Source organism: Eretmochelys imbricata, chromosome 7, assembly GCF_965152235.1.
Source record: "Eretmochelys imbricata isolate rEreImb1 chromosome 7, rEreImb1.hap1, whole genome shotgun sequence".
NCBI classification, from domain to species: Eukaryota; Metazoa; Chordata; order Testudines; family Cheloniidae; genus Eretmochelys; species Eretmochelys imbricata.
The window spans coordinates 104,190,124-104,207,727 of NC_135578.1; the positions used below are offsets into that span (position 1 = coordinate 104,190,124).

Consider the following 17,604-nt stretch of genomic DNA (forward strand, 5'->3'; position numbering starts at 1 on the left):
TCACAAAGTTCAGCCACCAGGTTTGCTGTGACATGGTCGGGGTTCTAGGGGTGTGTCTGTGCGGATTTGTTCTTGTGCTTTTATAGGGAGTTTCTTGAGCAGATGGTGTAGTTTCTTTTGGTAACCCTCAGTGGGATAAGAATTATAACATTCAAAAACCAGTCGGAGAACACTTCAATCTCTTTGGTCACTCGATTACAGACCTAAAAGTGGCAATTCTTCAAAAAAAAAAAAAAAACCTACAAAAACAGACTCCAACGAGAGACTGCTGAATTGGAATCAATTTGCAAACTGGATACAATTAACTTAGGCTTGAATAAAGATGGAGTGGATGTGTCATTACATAAAGTAAAACTATTTCCCCATTATTATTTCCCTTCCCTTCCCCCCCTCACCCCACACTGCTCCTCACATGTTCTTGTCAACTGCTGGAAATGGCCCACCTTGATTATCACTACAAAAGGTTTCCCCACCCGCCCCCCCGCTCTCCTGCTGGTAATAGCTCACCTTACCTGATCACTCTTGTTACAGTGTGTATGGTAACACCCATTGTTTCATGTTCTCTGTGTATATAAATCTCCACACTGTATTTCCACTGCATGCATCCAATGAAATGAGCTGTAGCTCACGAAAGCTTATGCTCAAATAAATGTGTTAGTTTCTAAGGTGCGACAAGTATTCCTTTTTTTTTGCGGATACAGACTAACACGGCTACTACTCTGAAACAAAATTGGTATTTGAATTTCTGAAGTCAGTTGGGTATATATAGTATGTTCAGAAATCTTGTAAATATTTACATCATAATACTCATGTTAACACAACATTTTCAAGGTCAGTATTGTGCATGCAGCTTCTTGGAGCTACATATTTTTGTGCTATTTTTAACATTTGACTGAGCGTCTTGTGCCGACAGAAGCTCTACCCTGTTTACAAAATATTCCCAAGCTACATCTGGTGATTCTACTGGTACATCTTGTAGCAGTAAACAGAGCAGCAATTTTAAATACACAGGTAGAGCATTTTTCACACTATTGTGTGCAAAAGTTGCTTCTTTGATTTTTTTTAAATAATATATTTATAAAAACAGATTCTGCAGCTATTCCATATCAACTCCCATAAAGTCAGAAGAGCTCATGCAACTAGTCACACACAAAATGGCTCTACTTATCTCTAAGATAACATTTAGTGGTGGTGCATGGGGGCGGTATCTGCAAACGTGACAGAATTTGGCAAGTTATTTCAGGAACTGCAACATTCAGGTCACCTATTAAGTACAGTTGTGAACTGAAATTGTAGTACTGTAACAAAACAGCATGTTGAGAGCTTGTTTACACCTTGTAAGTTTGTGTTTTTTTACTTTCCATCCCCCCCCCCGTACTAACATAATATAACAAGAGACAGACAACTTACCCACACAAGCATTTAGAAATAGCCAATCAGTCTTTTTCATTCTATTTTTTATTTGCTTTAGTTTTTTGAAGTCAACTTCAAGTTCCTCCTTGCTGCCAACAGCTCCAGCCAATTCAATTCTTTGGAAGTCCATTTTCACTTCTGATTCACGTTTGGTTGTAGGAGGAGATCTTCTTTGGCTATTTCCGCTACTGCAGCTTCCCCTCCATCGAGCTCTGTCTTGCTCATTTATGATTGAAGAAGCTTCTTCTGTGTCTGCCAGTTCTATTGCTTCAATGTTGTTAGGTCTGGGATGATCACATACCACACATTTCTTGGCCTTAGCCCAGTTTTCGTATGTACATACAGAACAAGTCCAGTGCTGTGCTCTCGTGTTCAGTTTATTTCTATCATTGTACTCTTCACAAGGATCAACAGAAAAGGGGACTGATCTTGAACCAGACCCTGAAGACTGAGGAGATTCTGTGGGGCTCCTGGTCCTACGCTGGGACAAGCACTGAGTACATCTTATCGCTCTTGGCCAGTTCAAGTACGTGCACATGTGGCATGACCATTTATTTGCACTTTCCATACTGTAAGAAGATTTAACCCTTGGTCTTGCACTAGAATCTGGACATATCAAAGGGCTGCTGCCTCCTTCGATGCTTGTAGGATCCCAATCTCTACCGACTTCACTTGAACCACTTTTGAATGGATCTTCGGTAATAATTGTTCCACTAGGTCTCTGAGCACGGCACATGGTACACTTAATTGCAGATGGCCAATTTTCATATGTACAATACTCACAAGCCCATTTAATTCCACGTTCTGTCATCGTGCACTTCTTGAAGTAAATTGTGTTGGGCAGAAAGCTATAAAAAATTAGAAAATATTATTAGAACATAATGGTTGCATACTATACCATAAGTTTTATTAAAAGGATAGCATACTTTTAGGCAAACATCCTGATTAATGCTTAAGCAACCTTTTTTCCTTTCTTTTTTTTTTTTTAAATGCAGGAATAGGGATATCCCAAGAGGAAATGAAAACATGCCTTCAGATTTCAGGCTCTCCTTCAATTTAAGCTGAAAACTTCATAAACAGATTCCAAAGATGGAATACTGTTTATCGCTTCATAGTCTTCTGAAGGTTGTACAGACTTGACATCTTTACCTAGCTCCTGTTCCACAGTATGAAGAGAACACTGGAATGATAAAGGTACGGGGAATGAAGGGGGGAAAAAGTAGGGAAGTGGATCACAAGGGCTGAAAATAGTTAGAACAATTAGACAAGAAAAGTCAGTATTAGTACAACAATATAGAAAAGGTAGCACTTAAAAACTGTCCAAAGTCCCTAATTTCAAGGGTTAAATATGTTGATAGGCAAAGCCAGAATGGGGTGGGTTTGCTTTCTTATGTTGCACCAGCCAGGTAGATAGTTTTGTTAAGGTGGCATGCACTAAACAGCGTGCTGAGTTTGATTTAAGAGTATACATAAGGTGTTTAAGCCTATTTGTATTTGTTTAACATTGTTCAGGTCAGTAGCTGCTATTAGAAAAATCAGAAGAATGCCAGTGTAGAAACTAAGTTTGTTGGCAGGCTTTTTAAGATATGTACTCCAATACTAATTTCCACACTACGATGATTTAAAGAAAACAACAAAAACAAAAAACACACCAATCTTACTTTTTCCTCTAATGAAGAGGAGATTCTGTCTCCATGCTGGTTCAGACCTTGTCCTCCTCAGACTGCAAAATGGGATGGATGACACTATCTGACAACTATCCCTGTAAACAAAATGAAGACAGTTTCAATTAAGGCCTCACACTGGACTTGAGCAACCAGAAAAGTAGTGCTTTGTATGCCACTCCCATTCTAATCCCTGGCTGCTGTTTAAACTCAGTGATGACCTATTCTGAGCCTTAGCGTATCTAAAATAAGTTTGCCATTGATCAATTTTTGGGAAGAACCAGCTACAGTGCATCATACAACCATTTAACTGTTCAACTTTCATTAATGTTAACTGAAGTAGCAGAGCTAAATTCACACAAACTTTGAACTTGTATCACAATATCTATGAACGTCTCTACCTCAATTAAGAACTCAACTAAGTCTAATATTAAATGGTTTTGATTTTACAATCTGCAGAAGAGAACTGCGTTCTTTTCCATTCCCTGTATTACAAAGTTAGTTTTATTTGATGAATTGCAAGTTATGCACTGTTTTCAAGAGTATATCCTCAACACAAACTCAGTATGTCAGTTCAACTGTTAGTTTTCATATTTCCATGGTACTGCAATTTTCCTGTACAATTGATGGGAAAAAAGTTACAGTAGAACCTCAATTACGAACACCAGAGTTACGAACTGACCCGTCAACCACACACCTCATCTGGAACTGAAAGTACACAATCAGGCAGCAGAGACAAAAAAAGCAAATACTGTACAGTACAGAACTGTGTTAAGCATAAACCACAAAAAAGGGGAGGGGGAGTTTTAAAAAAACTGACAAGATAAGGAAACTGTTTCTCTGCTTGTTTCATTTCAGTTAAGAGGGTTAAAAGCAGCATTTTTCTTCTGCACAGTAAGTTTCAAAACTGTATAAAGTCACTGTTATGTTGTAAACTTTTGAAAGAACCACCACAACATTTTGTTCAGAGTTACAATCAACCTCCATTCCCGAGGTGTTTAGAATTCTCAAGTTCTACTGTACATGCTGGCTTTTAACTCAAATGCACTTTACACCCATTTAGACTGAAAGGGTATCACAATGTTAGTTTCGGTCTCTTCTATATTTAGAAGCCAAAATTCTGCAAGTGCTATATTTCTCACTGAAACACCTTCAAAACATTTCTGTGCCTCTGTTATCAGCCATAGAGTTAGATCAAAAACAGTTTGAGTTGATTAGTTATTCATAAATGACTGCCCAGACAGCCAAGCTAGTACAGTTTGAAGGTAAGCTTGTTAGCACTTAGAGCTGTTAACACTCTATGGTTCTAGCATAGTACCCCTCCCTGACCAGCTTCTTACTACAATAAAACGGTGATGTACCTCTTCGGTAATTGTTGTCCTCTGAGCGGTGATGCACATATCAGTTCCACTTTAGGTATGTTCATGTGCCAGTCAACTGAAGCAGGGAACTTTTTCGCATAACAAAACCCATCAGGGCAGCACTGTGCCCCCTACACTCTCATGTTGCTAGCCAACAGCATAAAGAGGCAGAGCAACCCCCAAGTCCCTTCACACCAGAGACCAGTATTAGCTGTGATTCTGATAAAGAGGGGAAGGAGAGTGGGTCACGGAAGCACCATGCGCCGCACATCTCAAAGAACAACAGGTATGCAATTTTTCCTGCGAGTGCTTGCACTCGCCCATTCCACTTTAGGCAACTCATAAGCAGTTCCAGATGGAGAAGGATATTGGAGCCTACCTAAACAAGGATTGCAATACCACTTTCCCAAATCTAGCATAGTCTCTTTAAGGCCTCGGAGAGAGCATAATGACAGTGAAGGTATGAACCAACCAAGTCATAGCCTTGCAAGTGTCACGACCTTTTAAAGAAAAAAGAAAGCAGCAGCCAGTGCTGCTTGTGATATTGCAGCGTGCGCTAAAACGCTTTGAGGCAGTGGAACATCAGAATATCATAGCATAGACAAATACAGGAGAAGATCCAGAAAGATATCCTCTGCAAAGTGACAGGTTGCCCTTCATCCTGTCAGCAAGAGCCACAAAATTGCAGAGAGATGTTCAACTCTTTAGTCCCATGCAGGAAAAAGACTAGCACCCTGAGAACATCCAAAGTATGACATTTTCCTCATCTCAGAAAAGAGACTGGTAAATATACAGTCTGATTGAGATTTTAAAAAAAAAAAAATCTATACTACTTTGGTAAGCAATATGGGGTGTCGATGCAAACAATCTTTACAAGACACCATGTAAAGAGGGTCACCCACCAAAGCCTGGAGTTCTACTACCCTCCCAACTAAAGCGATAGCTACCAGGAATGTTACCGTCATTGAGAGAAAGAAAAAACCCAGACATAGGTTCAAAAATGGGTTCCATTAAAATTAAAATGGTGTGGGGTCTCAAATAGGTGGGAAGAAACTGTCCAAACCTTTCAAGAACCTAACAGTCACACAGTTGAAAAGACGTATCTTCCCTCTACACGTGGAAGCATGTGAAGAGATTTGCCAGATGAACTCTCAGTGAACTTGCAAAGTCCTTGATCTGTTAGGTGAAGCAGGTAAACCAGTATAAACAGAATTGGAGCCCATAAAGGAGAGGTATCTTTCTGCTGGAACCACACTGGGAACCTCTTCCATCAGCTATTTCCTGGGGTAGGTATAGAAGGTTTCCTGATATTTTAAAGCAGATTTCCAACTCGAACAGAGAGCTTCCTGGGGAGTTAACCATTGAGCATCTATGCAGTCATGCGCATGCTGAGAGGGCTGGAACAGTTGTGGTCCTGCAAAACTACATCCAAGACCTGAGGGAGCATTACAGGATCCTGAATTGAAAGGCTAACAGATCCGAGAAGCAATCCTGACAAGGTCAGGATGGCACTATAAAAATTATTGTGGCACGATCCTGTCTAAACTTGCTCAAAACTCAGGACCATAGGGATAGGGAAGGGAAGCATACAGAAGTTTCCCCTTCCAGAATAGTAGCCTACCTGGTTTGTGACCTATCCTTGAACAGAACTGATGACATTTCCTGTCAGGTTGCATTCCCAAAATCTGAAGAATAGAGACTTTGCTATGTCAGACTGAGGGATGACTCATGGTCTCTGCTGAATGATCTGCAGAAAAATGGTATGCTAGCTAGCTCTGAGACCTAGGAAAGAGAGAGGCTTTGACATTATATAACTCCTGATGCAGGAAGACTGGAAGCTCTTTCCTTCTTGGCAAAGGGAGTCTGACCTAGTTCCTCCCTACTTATTTAGATAAAACGCTGCAATTGTGTTGTCTGTGGACACCTGTACTGAACAACCTTTGATGTGGGGAAGAAACTTGACAGGCCAGGTGAACAGCTCAAAGCTCCCAAAACACTGGTGTGGAGGAATCCTACACTGACCAGAGACCCTGAGTCTCAAAGTTCTCTACATGAGCTCCCCAACCAAGAAATGAATCACATACAACTAGGGTAATGGAGAGCACAGTTGGGGCAAAAGGAACCTCACTGCATACACTGGCAGGGTCCATCCACCAGTCCAGGGACGTCAAGACACTTCTTGGTACATGAGTCAGCTTCTCCAGCAGATGACAAGAGGGACAATAGACAGATTTCAACCATTTATGCATGATTCTGAGGTGAAGTCTGGCATGATGAGTCACATATGTAAAAGCTGCATGTGACCTACAAGCTTCAGACAATCGCTCATTGTAATACAAGGATACGCCTTTAAGTCTTCGCATGGGTCCAATATCTCCTGAAACCTGGCCTGAGACAAATACTGTCCTACTCAGGTCAAATTGAGAACTACTCCTCTGAATCAGATTCTCTGGACAGGTAGAACAGATTTCTCTCCTTGTTGATCAGTACTCCCAAATGAAAGAGGAACTGAATTTTCTCAATGGCCACTGGTACTAGTTGTCTGGACCAACCTGAACCAAGCACTCATCCAGATGTGTACACCTGGACTCCTATCCTTCAGAGATGTGCTGCAACCACCGCCATACTCTTTGTGAAAACTCAAGGGACTGAAGACTAAAGAGGAGGAGGGTAAACTTATAATGAATGTCTGCTACAACTAACTGTAAGAATCTACTGTGACTACTGAATGATGGAATGATGAATCACATGGAAGCAAGCAACAAGGACAACAAAGAAATCGTAGTCTACATACAGGATAATGCATGCTACGGTAACCATATGAAATTTTTTAAAATGTACTTGTTGAGCTTCCGTAGGTTTAAAATAGGTCTGAGGCCTTCCCTGGGCTTATTTTCTCAACCAAAATAGGAATAGAATCCTTTCCCCTGGTGATGAGGAGATACTTCCTCTATAGACCCTAACTGTAACAGTGACTGAACATCGTGAATTAGTACGGCCTCATGAGTCCCTGAAAAGGGATGGGAGAGGAATGTGAAGGAGTGCGAACTGCAGAGTATACCCCAGTTCCACCATGCTTAGAACCCACTGATCTGATGTAACGTGGATCTAAGCACTTACTTAGGAATTGGGACAACCTACTGCCAAAAGGTATGAGAAGTCAAAATGAGGGGGTCGCTGGCCTTAACCAAGGAGTTGATTGTCTATAGTATCTAAGCTATCTGTTTGGAGTTAGCAGAAGAGGAAGAGAAGGTTGGTCTCCTTCCGTGAGTGTTATAGCCTTTCCTCCATTGATGGGGCTGTCTAACAGGGTAACGCTGATACCAATAATGCATTTGAAGGCGGAACTGCTTTCTCTGTGGGCCTGGGAGTATAAATGACAAAGGCCTTAGGGTTAGCCGAAAATTTTCTAGAGAATGAAGTTCTTCACCGGTCTTCTCTAAGATAGGTTTGGCTGTTCAAAAAGGCACATCCTCAGTAGTCTGTTGGATTTCAGATGGAATGCCAGACTGCAGCCAAGATGCATAGTGACTGCCATTACCATTACTCAAACAGCTGAAAACATTTTATCCAGTGCAGCCTGAAAGGATGATTGTGCTACCACGTGGCCCTCACTGATAAGTAAGGCCCCGTGTTTGTCACACATTCTGTGACCTCCATGACTTCTGCAGCGGCTGGGGCCTCCTGAGCAGCTCGGAGCCCCAAGGCCAGGCGCACCAACTGCTACTGGAGCAGTCTTGGGCCCCCTGCCCCCCAGCAGCAGGAGTTTGGGTGTGGGGAGGCTCAGGGCTGGGGTGTGAGGTGGTGCTTATCTGGAGTGGAGGGCTCCCCTCCCTCAGCCCCTAGCTCCATGTGCTGCCTCTACCGTCAGGCACCGCCCCAGCAGCTCCCATTGGCTGCAGTTCTCAGCCAATGGGAGCTGAAGAACCAGGGATTAGGACAGAGTGGAGGCAGCATGTGGAGCTCAGGGTAGGGAGCCTGCCCCAGCTCTGCCAACCCTCCCCCACCCTCACACATGGTGGCGCTCCCCCGCCGCCGAGCTGTGTCCCCTCCCCCAAGCACCGACAGCGTATCACACACACACACACACCCCCAAGCACCAGTAACAACATCCCCCAGGCAGTCCCCCGAGCCTCCCCCCCCGCCCCCAAGTTTTAGTGAGGGGTGTATAGTAAAAGTCATGGACAGGTCACAGGCCGTGAATTTTGTTTACTGCCTGTGACTTTTACTAAAAATATCCATGATTAAAATATAGCCTTACTGATAAGTGCTCTGTATTCCCTCTCATGTCTGGCAACAAGTCAAGGAATTGTAGCACTGAGTCCCTATTGGAGTAATCACAGCAAGCAAACAAGAGTCTGTTAGTTTGTAATTTTCAACTGTATTCCTGATAATGAATAAACTTTCCTTCCAAACAAATCCCATTTCTTCATGTTTTTGTCTTTGGGAGTACATTTAGATTGTCCTTGTCTTGCATTTATATTAACTATGGTTACCACCAAAGATCCTGCAGTTGGGTGTGAATAAAAGTACCCATGACCCCGAGAGGGAATTTGCACATTTCCTCAGTCCTTTTGGCAGCGGGTGTCAGAGAGGAGAGAGAGTTTGCCAAAAGGATTTTGTTGTGCTCCAAGAGAACATTATCAATAGGTAAAACCACTCTAGCATGTCCTATAGTACATAAAATATCCTTTAACTTGTGAGAATTGCCCTGAACCAGTTCTACTGGAATTCCCAGAGCAGTGGCTACCTTTATCATAAGTTCCTGGTATGTTTTGTAATCATCAGGAACCAGAGAGGATGACTCAGATAGTAGCCTCACCTGGTGACGAGGATGAACTATGGAAGGGTTGCACTGTAATGTCTGTTCTGTTGTATCTCTGCACCAGAAGGGTCACACGCTGAAGGAAACATCTTCTTACTGAGTACCTGACTCAGTACCAAGTTCGGCACCGGGCAAAGTATGGTACCTTGATGGTGATCAAATGCTACACGGTGTGGTGGGATGGTGCTCCATACCCAAGCCAGATTGGGCTACAACAGGCCAGAGCAACTGCACAAGGCGGCAGCCAATCAGGGAGGGCCTGTTAGAGAGCCAATCAGGACCAGTATTACAGCCAGCCAATCAGGGCTAGGCTAGGCCCTTTATAAAGGCTAACCAGGAAGGGAGCAGGCAGTCTGTCCCAGACCTTCATGGGGGAAGGTCTGTCTGCGGAGCAGGAGACCAGCACTTCGAACAGAGCAGTGCTGGGGAGGCTCAGGGGGAGCATAGTAGGGCTCCGGCCCAATACCTGCCAGACTGCGGGCCGCGATAGAAAGGGCCTAGAGGGTGCGAGGGGCCAGAAGGGAAGTAGCTCAGGGACTGTCAGACAAGGGGAGAGAAGGAGGGCAGGGAGGCTGCCACTAGAGGGTCCCTGGCTCGGGAACCAGAGTAGAGGGTGGGCCTGGGTCCCTCCCTTCCCACTTATACAGTACCTGGGGGTGGAGAAGCGGCTAGAGCAGACTGCAACCAGCCCTTGAGCCGAGGGGCTAGACTGTGAGGTTGCGGGTGGCCACTGCTGTTAACACTCCCCCCCACACCCCTGAAGGGGGCAAGTGTGGATTTGGGGGCACTGCCAGAGGGCAGTGTCCTGAAGAGGACACCGCGAGCTGGGAGCAACATGGGTCGAGAAGCCAATAGAGGGCAAGACACGGACAGGACACCACCAGCAGAGGGTACTCCGCACGGGACAGAGCTAATTCCCTGAGATGCCAGCGGGAGGCGCTGCGGTGGTGAGTCCCAAGCCTGTCACACATGGTCTAACCAATGAGGACCTGGAGTCTGGAGGAACACACAGTGGATTCCCAAAGGGCCACCGTTAGAATTGGTATGGTACCAGGGCCCCACCCCAAGACATCCTGTCCGTGGACATGCTTCTACAAGAATCACAATACTGAGATCTTGACTTACGAGAGGAAGAATGAGAACAGGCTCTTGATCCTGTGTAACAAGATATTATGCTTCAAGATCCCATCTCTGATTCTGAAGAGTAGTCTGAAGGGCAAGGCAGTGTAGTACAGGAACCTGGACCAAAGAGGATGGATCTAGACTGTTCTCAGTGGTAGCAGATGACAGAACAAGGAGTAATGGTCTCAAGTTGCAGTGGGGGAGGTTTAGGTTGGATATTAGGAAAAAAACTTTCATTAGGAGGGTGGTGAAGCACCGGAATGCATTATCTAGGGAGGTGGTGGAATCTCCTTCCTTAGACGTTTTTAAGACCAGGCTTGACAAAGCCCTGGCTGGGATGATTTAGTTGGGGACTGGTCCCGCTTTGAGCAGGCGGTTGGACTAGATGACCTCCTGAGGTCCCTTCCAACCCTGATATTCTATGACCGATGAGATGTGGTCAGTACCAGAGGAAATATCCAGCAGCTTTCCCACAGAAGGTACCATACATTTGCTCCGCTTCACTTTCAAGCTTCTGGAGTCCAATGGAACCTGCACACACCCAGAATCAGGGAGCAGCAAAAATGCGGGTACCAAAGAAGGCAGCACTAGGGCTTGTGAAATGGGGTGGGCATCTGAACTTCCCACTGCATCAGTGGGAAATCCAAGACTGAGAGGCAAAGGTGGTCCCCGGCCGTTCTGTAAGCTTCAGGTGTCACAGGTACCAAAAAATGTAGGTGTAATACAAAGTCAATGTAGAACAGGGGTCAGCAACCTATGGCACGCACGCCAAAGGCGGCACGCGAACTGATTTTCAGTGGCACTCTGCCGCTCAGCCCAGGATCCCGGCCACCAACCCGGGGGTCCCAGCTGCCAGCCCTGCTCAGCCCGATGCCAGTCCCAGCCACTGGTCCGGGGGCTCCGCTGTTGGCCTGGGGTCCTGGCCTCAGCCTGGCACTCTGCAACTGCCCGCTGCTGTCCTCCACTGGCCCAGCCTGGGGCAAGAGGCCACTGGGATATTTTTAAGTCCTTATTTGCTGCTTATATCAGGCCATGTGTGACACTGCATTGTGTTTGACCTTGTGCGTGCCCCTCTGTTGCCATTTTTTCCCCCCATTGTAAGTTGAGGGGTATATTTGACAAAATGTCAGCTCCTAAGAAAGCAAAGTTAGATGTCTGTTCATTTCAGCCTTCTTGGACAGACATTTGGATTTATTCAAAAGAAGAACCGTGCCGTTTGTGCTTTCTGTTGTGAAAGTGCTGTGTGTCGCACATCAAGTGTTCAATGACATTCTGAAATGAAGCACGAGAAAACCTTTCTTGACGAAGCAGACAAGACTGAATTGATTAAAAAGGCAGTAGCAGGATATGAGAAGCAAAGCAGTATTTTTAAATGCTTAAGTGTAAGTAAAAATCAAGCTACCAAAGGAAGTTACAAGATTGCACAGTACATTGCAAAAAACAGATGGGGAATGAATATATATATATAAAAAATATTTCTCAGCAGTTCGGAGGTTTTGTTCAATGATTTGCCAAATAAAGACACAATCATATCTAGAATAAAAACTACCTGTCTCCGCCAGAACAGTTGAGAGACGCATAAGCAAAATGGCAGAAAACATTAATGAAAAGCAGACGAGACTGCATTAAAAGACACAGCAGTGTTTAGCGTTGCAGTTGATGACAGCGTGGATATAAACAACGTTCCACGTTTGGCAGTTGTTGCAAGATGTGCTTCTGATGAAATCCAAGAGGAGCTTTGTTGCCTAAAACCCCTGCATGGCACAACAAAGGGGTAAGATATAGTGGAAAGCTTTGTAAACCATTCTGAAGAATGAGGAGTTGACATCTGAAAAATATTTTGAGACACAACAGATGGTGCTCCTGCCATGGTCAGAAAACAGAAGGGATTTGTAAAGTTACTTGAAGATCAAATTGGTCGCCCAACAGTCAAATTTCATTGTATCATCCATCAAGAAAACCTGTGTGCTAAAGTTTCTAATTCAGAGCTTAATAATGTGATGAACACAGTGGTGCAAATTGTCAATTGCCTTGTTGCTCCATCTGCTTTGACTGACTCCCAGAAGAGACGGACAGTGCTTATGACATCCCACTTCAGAGCAACATTTGGTGGCTAAGTCGTGGCAAGGTTTTGGTGCGCTTTGTAAACTGTTTTGATGCAATCAAGGCCTTTTAGTCAGAAAAAGGACAAAACTACTCCGAACTGAAAGATGACAAATGGCTGTGTAAGCTCATGTTTCTAACTGACATTACCGCTCACCTAAACAAACAACCTCTGTCTCCAGGGTGCCGGGCAAATGGTTCTGGATCTTTATGAAGCCTGGAAGGCATTTGTTAAACTAGCAGTTTTTTCTCGGGATATTCGAACTTCGACTTTCCGCTACTTCCAACACATAAAGCTACCAATACATTGCACTGTCAGTGTCAATGAGATTGGAATGTACATGCAAGAACTGGAATCAGAATTTGACAGATTTCAAGATTTCCAGTGATTTGGCCCAATGCTTTCTTTTCTAATTAAACCTGGGAAGTTCAACGAAAGCGACTTGAATTTGTCTGTATTTCAGTGGATGGGTGTTTGAAGATTATGAAATGCAGCTCATTCAGTTAAAAAGCTCAATTGTGGGCATCAAAGTTTGGAGATCTGCGAAGTGCACTTGAAGCTACTGAGAGAGATCATGGGGCCTCTATTCTGACCTTCTGGATGTCCCTGCCAGTGAAATTTAACTGTTTGAAGAAAACGGCATTTGCAATGCTTTCAGCATTTGGATCTAAATACCTGTGTGAACAGATATTTTCACACATTAAATCTGTCCTCTGTCCTTCTCAGAGCCAGTTAAGAACTGATCACTCAGAAGCCTGTGTGCAGTTTAAAGTACCCAAATACATGCCAGACATTGGAAAACTCAGCAACGAAAAGCAAGGGCAAGGATCACACTAAACTGATAAGATCTGCATTTTAATTTAATTTTAAATGAAGCTTCTTAGACATTTTAAAAAATTTACTTTACATACAATAGTTTAGTTATATAATATAGACTTAGACACCTTCTAAAAACATTAAAATGTATTACGGGCAAATAAAACCTTAAATTTCAGTGAATAAATGAAGACTTGGCACAGCACTTCTGAAAGGTTGCCGACCCCTAATGTAGAATGCCCCAGCAATGGAGTTGATCTCAACAGTACCAAAACAAGGTGCTAGAGTCAACAACACTATATTGTTAGAGGATGAATGAAATACTGCGGAGTGCCTATGTGGAGCAGGCTGAGCTCTAATCTTGGTACCAGATTTCTTCCTATGAGTCTCCATTGAGGACCTGGTTTTCAAAGAGGAAGAGGGCTTTTTCTGACTGGAGGAATTAAGTGTCCAACTTCTTATGGTGTTTATGCAATACAACAGAACACCTTCTCTTCGGTTCCCTCCAAGGGGAATCCACTGTCTCAGAGTGCACTCTGAGACAGAGTCCAAGCCCCATATATGATGTTCCTGAGTGGAGCACACAGCTGACACCATCAGGTTATGCCAAAGTCAAACTTCCCAAATCATCTTAGTCTTAAACCTCCTTCAGATAGGACACTTATGTCTGACATGGCTCTCTCCTGAACACTTTAAACAACTATAATGAGGGTTGCTGATGTACAGAATTACTACAGCCAGAACAGCACTTAAATCCCAGATATTTAGGCATACCCCAGTACTGAGCTCAAAGCCGAGAGAAAAATGTATATAAAACAAAAAATTGCTAAAAAATACCTCTATCACTATGAACAACTAAATAGGTACAGAAAAAGTAGAAGTATCTTTCTCTAAGAGAAAGAGTGTAACAAGCGCACACACACTTTGACTGATCCCTGCAGTGAAAAGGAATGAGGGGGTCAGGGTGGCTCTGGCCCTTTTACCCTGGGCTAGGAAGACAAGCATTGGGAGGGCTTTTTTAATAGTTCCACCTTAAATTCTGCAGTGTATTATTCCTAATGTAATATCTGGTTATTTGCTCTAAAGGTGTGTCTGACATTAAACATCCATATGAATGAACAAGCAAAGTGTCAGCTTTCTGAAACAGAATCTGGAAATGTTTGTCTGCACCTTGTTTACACCTCTCTTACAGAGGGAATGAGAGAACAATAAAACAAGCCCAAATGTATCTACTTTAAAGCAGCATAAAGAAATCAAAGAAAAATGAGGCAAAGTATGAACTCCTCTGACAGTCTGCATCAAATTGCGTATTTTCTCCAAGTCTTCAATTATTCACATTCATGGTAAAGTCATAATTTACACAAACTTTTCATTTTGCTCAACAAGCATTCTTCAGTTTTTTGTTTCAAAGTTCACTATAAACTGAGGAATGTACCTGGAATGTACCTGAAAACAAAATATCAATGGCTACTCCAATTCCAGATCTTTTTACAATTGCCATCTGATCCACGTTGGTGGCAGCCATTTTGCTGAAAAAATGCTGCAATCTGATGGCATTGTTATCCCGAGCTCACTACAAGACTGAACCAGTTACCATCCTGCTTTTATAATGGTTGTACATTATACTTGAATTTTATACATAAACACAGTTTTTAAAAGTTATTTTTGATACAATTAAGATTAAAGCAGGATTTGGAACTTTCGCATGAGACCAAGGGAAGACTAAACCAGTTCCCTGTTGCGTAAAGTTAACTTATCAAAAAAACCTTTAAATAGGAAATAAACTTGTGTTCAGAAAATTATAATCATTAAGATTTTACAAAAAAATAAAGCAGCTGACTTGGTTTTATATTTGGCTTGTTCAGAACTGGTGTCTTCCATGACATCACTTTCAGCAAGATGGCTTCCACTACTACTATGCAGAGAAAGGTCACAAAATTCTTTTCACACAAAAGAAAAAAAACAAAACTAGTAGTTTGCCTTAATGGTACAGCCTGAAAAATTCCTCAGCTTCATCAGCAATGTCCTGTTCTCATGCAGAAAACAACTCTAATCAAATGCAGGATCCAAGTAATTTGATACGTATACACTGGTGTTGCTCCTGCATTCATCTGCCTCACCATTCTATGCCCAACCATTTTCTGGAGAAAAAGGAATACAGCTTGGAAAGCAGAGCAACAAGAGAAGATCAAACAATGGATATTATATTTACAATAACCTATATAAGTTATGCATTATGCCACACAAGCATACAACCCCCCTAGAAAACAGTGTCCTCACTTAATAACTGGTTAATAGTAACTGCACAGTATTGTTGCATGAAGTGTATAAATGCATTTGCATAACAGGTGATATTCTTTTCCACAACTGTCCTTCCCAAAAAAAAAAAAAAATGTGGCAAACTTCCTACAATTTGAAATGATGACATGATATTTTCCAATCCCTTTACATATCTACTAGTCTATTACAAATAATAGCCCCCTATATATTTACAGGCCATTAGTCTATAACCTAATATTTTAAGTTCTTATATGTTGAATAAATATTAAATATTTTTTTAAAAGCTATGAACATTAAAATTTGTGACAAGCAAAGAAATTCTAAGTTAAGGACTGTGTCAAGTTAAAGTAACACATGTTTCAAAGACAGTCTCATCATAGGACACTTACAGGCCTGAATTCAGATCATTTTAGATGTTCCTTGATACTGTAAAAATTACATCAGCTCTAAAAGAAGAGCTGCAATATAAATTAAAGCCCAATATTTATCTGGGAAACACAAAGGACTGATATGAGCGTGTTTCCTCGCATCACATATAGGCATACCATGCTATTCTTCAGCTTTGCCAGCTGGCCCCATTCTTGAGCACTAGCATTTTGAGGTCCACACAAATCCTGTTCCACAAAAGAGTCAAGTCCAGGATTCTTGTAAATTGCAATATCCTGCTGGCAGGAAGCATGAGAGGATAGTATACCCATACAAAAGCATGCAAAACAAAACAAGCAGCTGATCTGTTTATTTTGAGATTTACAAGTTCTCTCAGAAACCCCTTCATGTTGTTTAACAGTTTATTTTCTCTCTGAAACGTGTCAATATTGCATGTGTCCAAGAAGCCTTACTAAATGTTGAGCTATTAATGTTTAATATACTATTAGAAACTATTCTGAACACCACAACAATTTGCTGTTTATCTCCATGAATCAAATGCTATACTTAACTTTTTTTTAACTAAAATTCTTCTTTTTGTTGGTTTCAGAGTAGCAGCCGTGTTAGTCTGTATCCGCAAAGAGAACAGGAGTACTTGTGGCACCTTAGAGACTAACAAGTTTATCAGAGCATAGGCTTTCGTGGGCTACAGCCCCCTTCATTGGATGCATAGAATGGAACATATAGTAAGATAGATATTTGTGTGTACATACACACACACACAAATAAGTTGGAAGTTACCATACAAACTGTGAGAGGCTAATTAGTTAAGATGAGCTATTATCAGCAGGAGAAAAAAAAAACTTTTGTAGTGGTAATCAAGATGGCCCATTTAGACAGTTGACAAGAAGGTGTGAGGATACTTAAGGAAATAGATTCAATATGTGTACCGACCCAGCCACTCCCAGTCTTTATTTAAACCCACGTTAATGGTATCTAGTTTGCATATTAATCCAAGCTCTGCAGTTTCTTGTTGGAGTCTGTTTTTGAAGCTTTTCTGTTGCAAAATTGCCACCCTTAAATCTTTTACTGAGTGGCCAGAGAGGTTGAAGTGTTCTCCTACTGGTTTTTGAATGTTATGATTCCTGATGTCAGATTTGTGTCCATTTATTCTTTTGCGTAGAGACTGTCTGGTTTGGCCAACGTACATGGCAGAGGGGCATTGCTGGCACATATCACATTGGCAGATGTGCAGGTGAACGAGCCATTTACAACACAAACTTTGCTTCTATACAAAGGAAAAAGGACACTGAACTATCTAAACTACTACATGCCACAAGGAGCCACAACAGTGGTTCCCTTAACCCACCCAACAATATTGTTAATCTTTCCAGCTATACTCTTAGCCCGGAAGAAGAATCTGTCCTATCTCGGGGCCTCTCCTTTTCTCCCTCCACACACAAGAACATAATACAGTTCTGTGGTGACCTAGAATCCTATTTTCGACGTCTCCGACTCAAAGAATATTCCCAGCATACCTCTGAACAACATACTAACCCACAGAATCTTTCCTACCAACACTACAAAAAAAAAGGATTCTGCGTGGACTCCTCCTAAAGGTCAAAACAACGGACTGGACTTCTACATAGATTG

General features: G+C 42.4%; 1 protein-coding gene across 4 annotated transcripts in view; it reads right to left on the bottom strand.

The window, feature by feature from the left end:
• The window catches only part of ZRANB1 (zinc finger RANBP2-type containing 1), a 75,437-nt gene that overhangs the window by 46,257 nt on the left and 11,576 nt on the right, over positions 1-17,604 (bottom strand). For 3 of the 4 annotated variants that reach the window (XM_077822939.1, XM_077822936.1, XM_077822937.1), the window contains 2 exons: positions 3,075-3,175; positions 1,411-2,261 (listed from right to left, as the gene is read on the bottom strand). In XM_077822939.1, coding sequence (XP_077679065.1) covers positions 1,411-2,224 — 814 coding nt within the window. In that variant the 5' untranslated portion in view covers positions 2,225-2,261; positions 3,075-3,175. Of the gene's footprint in view, positions 1-1,410; positions 2,262-2,443; positions 2,594-3,074; positions 3,176-17,604 lie in introns of all 4 variants that reach the window. The other variant, XM_077822938.1, reaches the window with a different exon arrangement.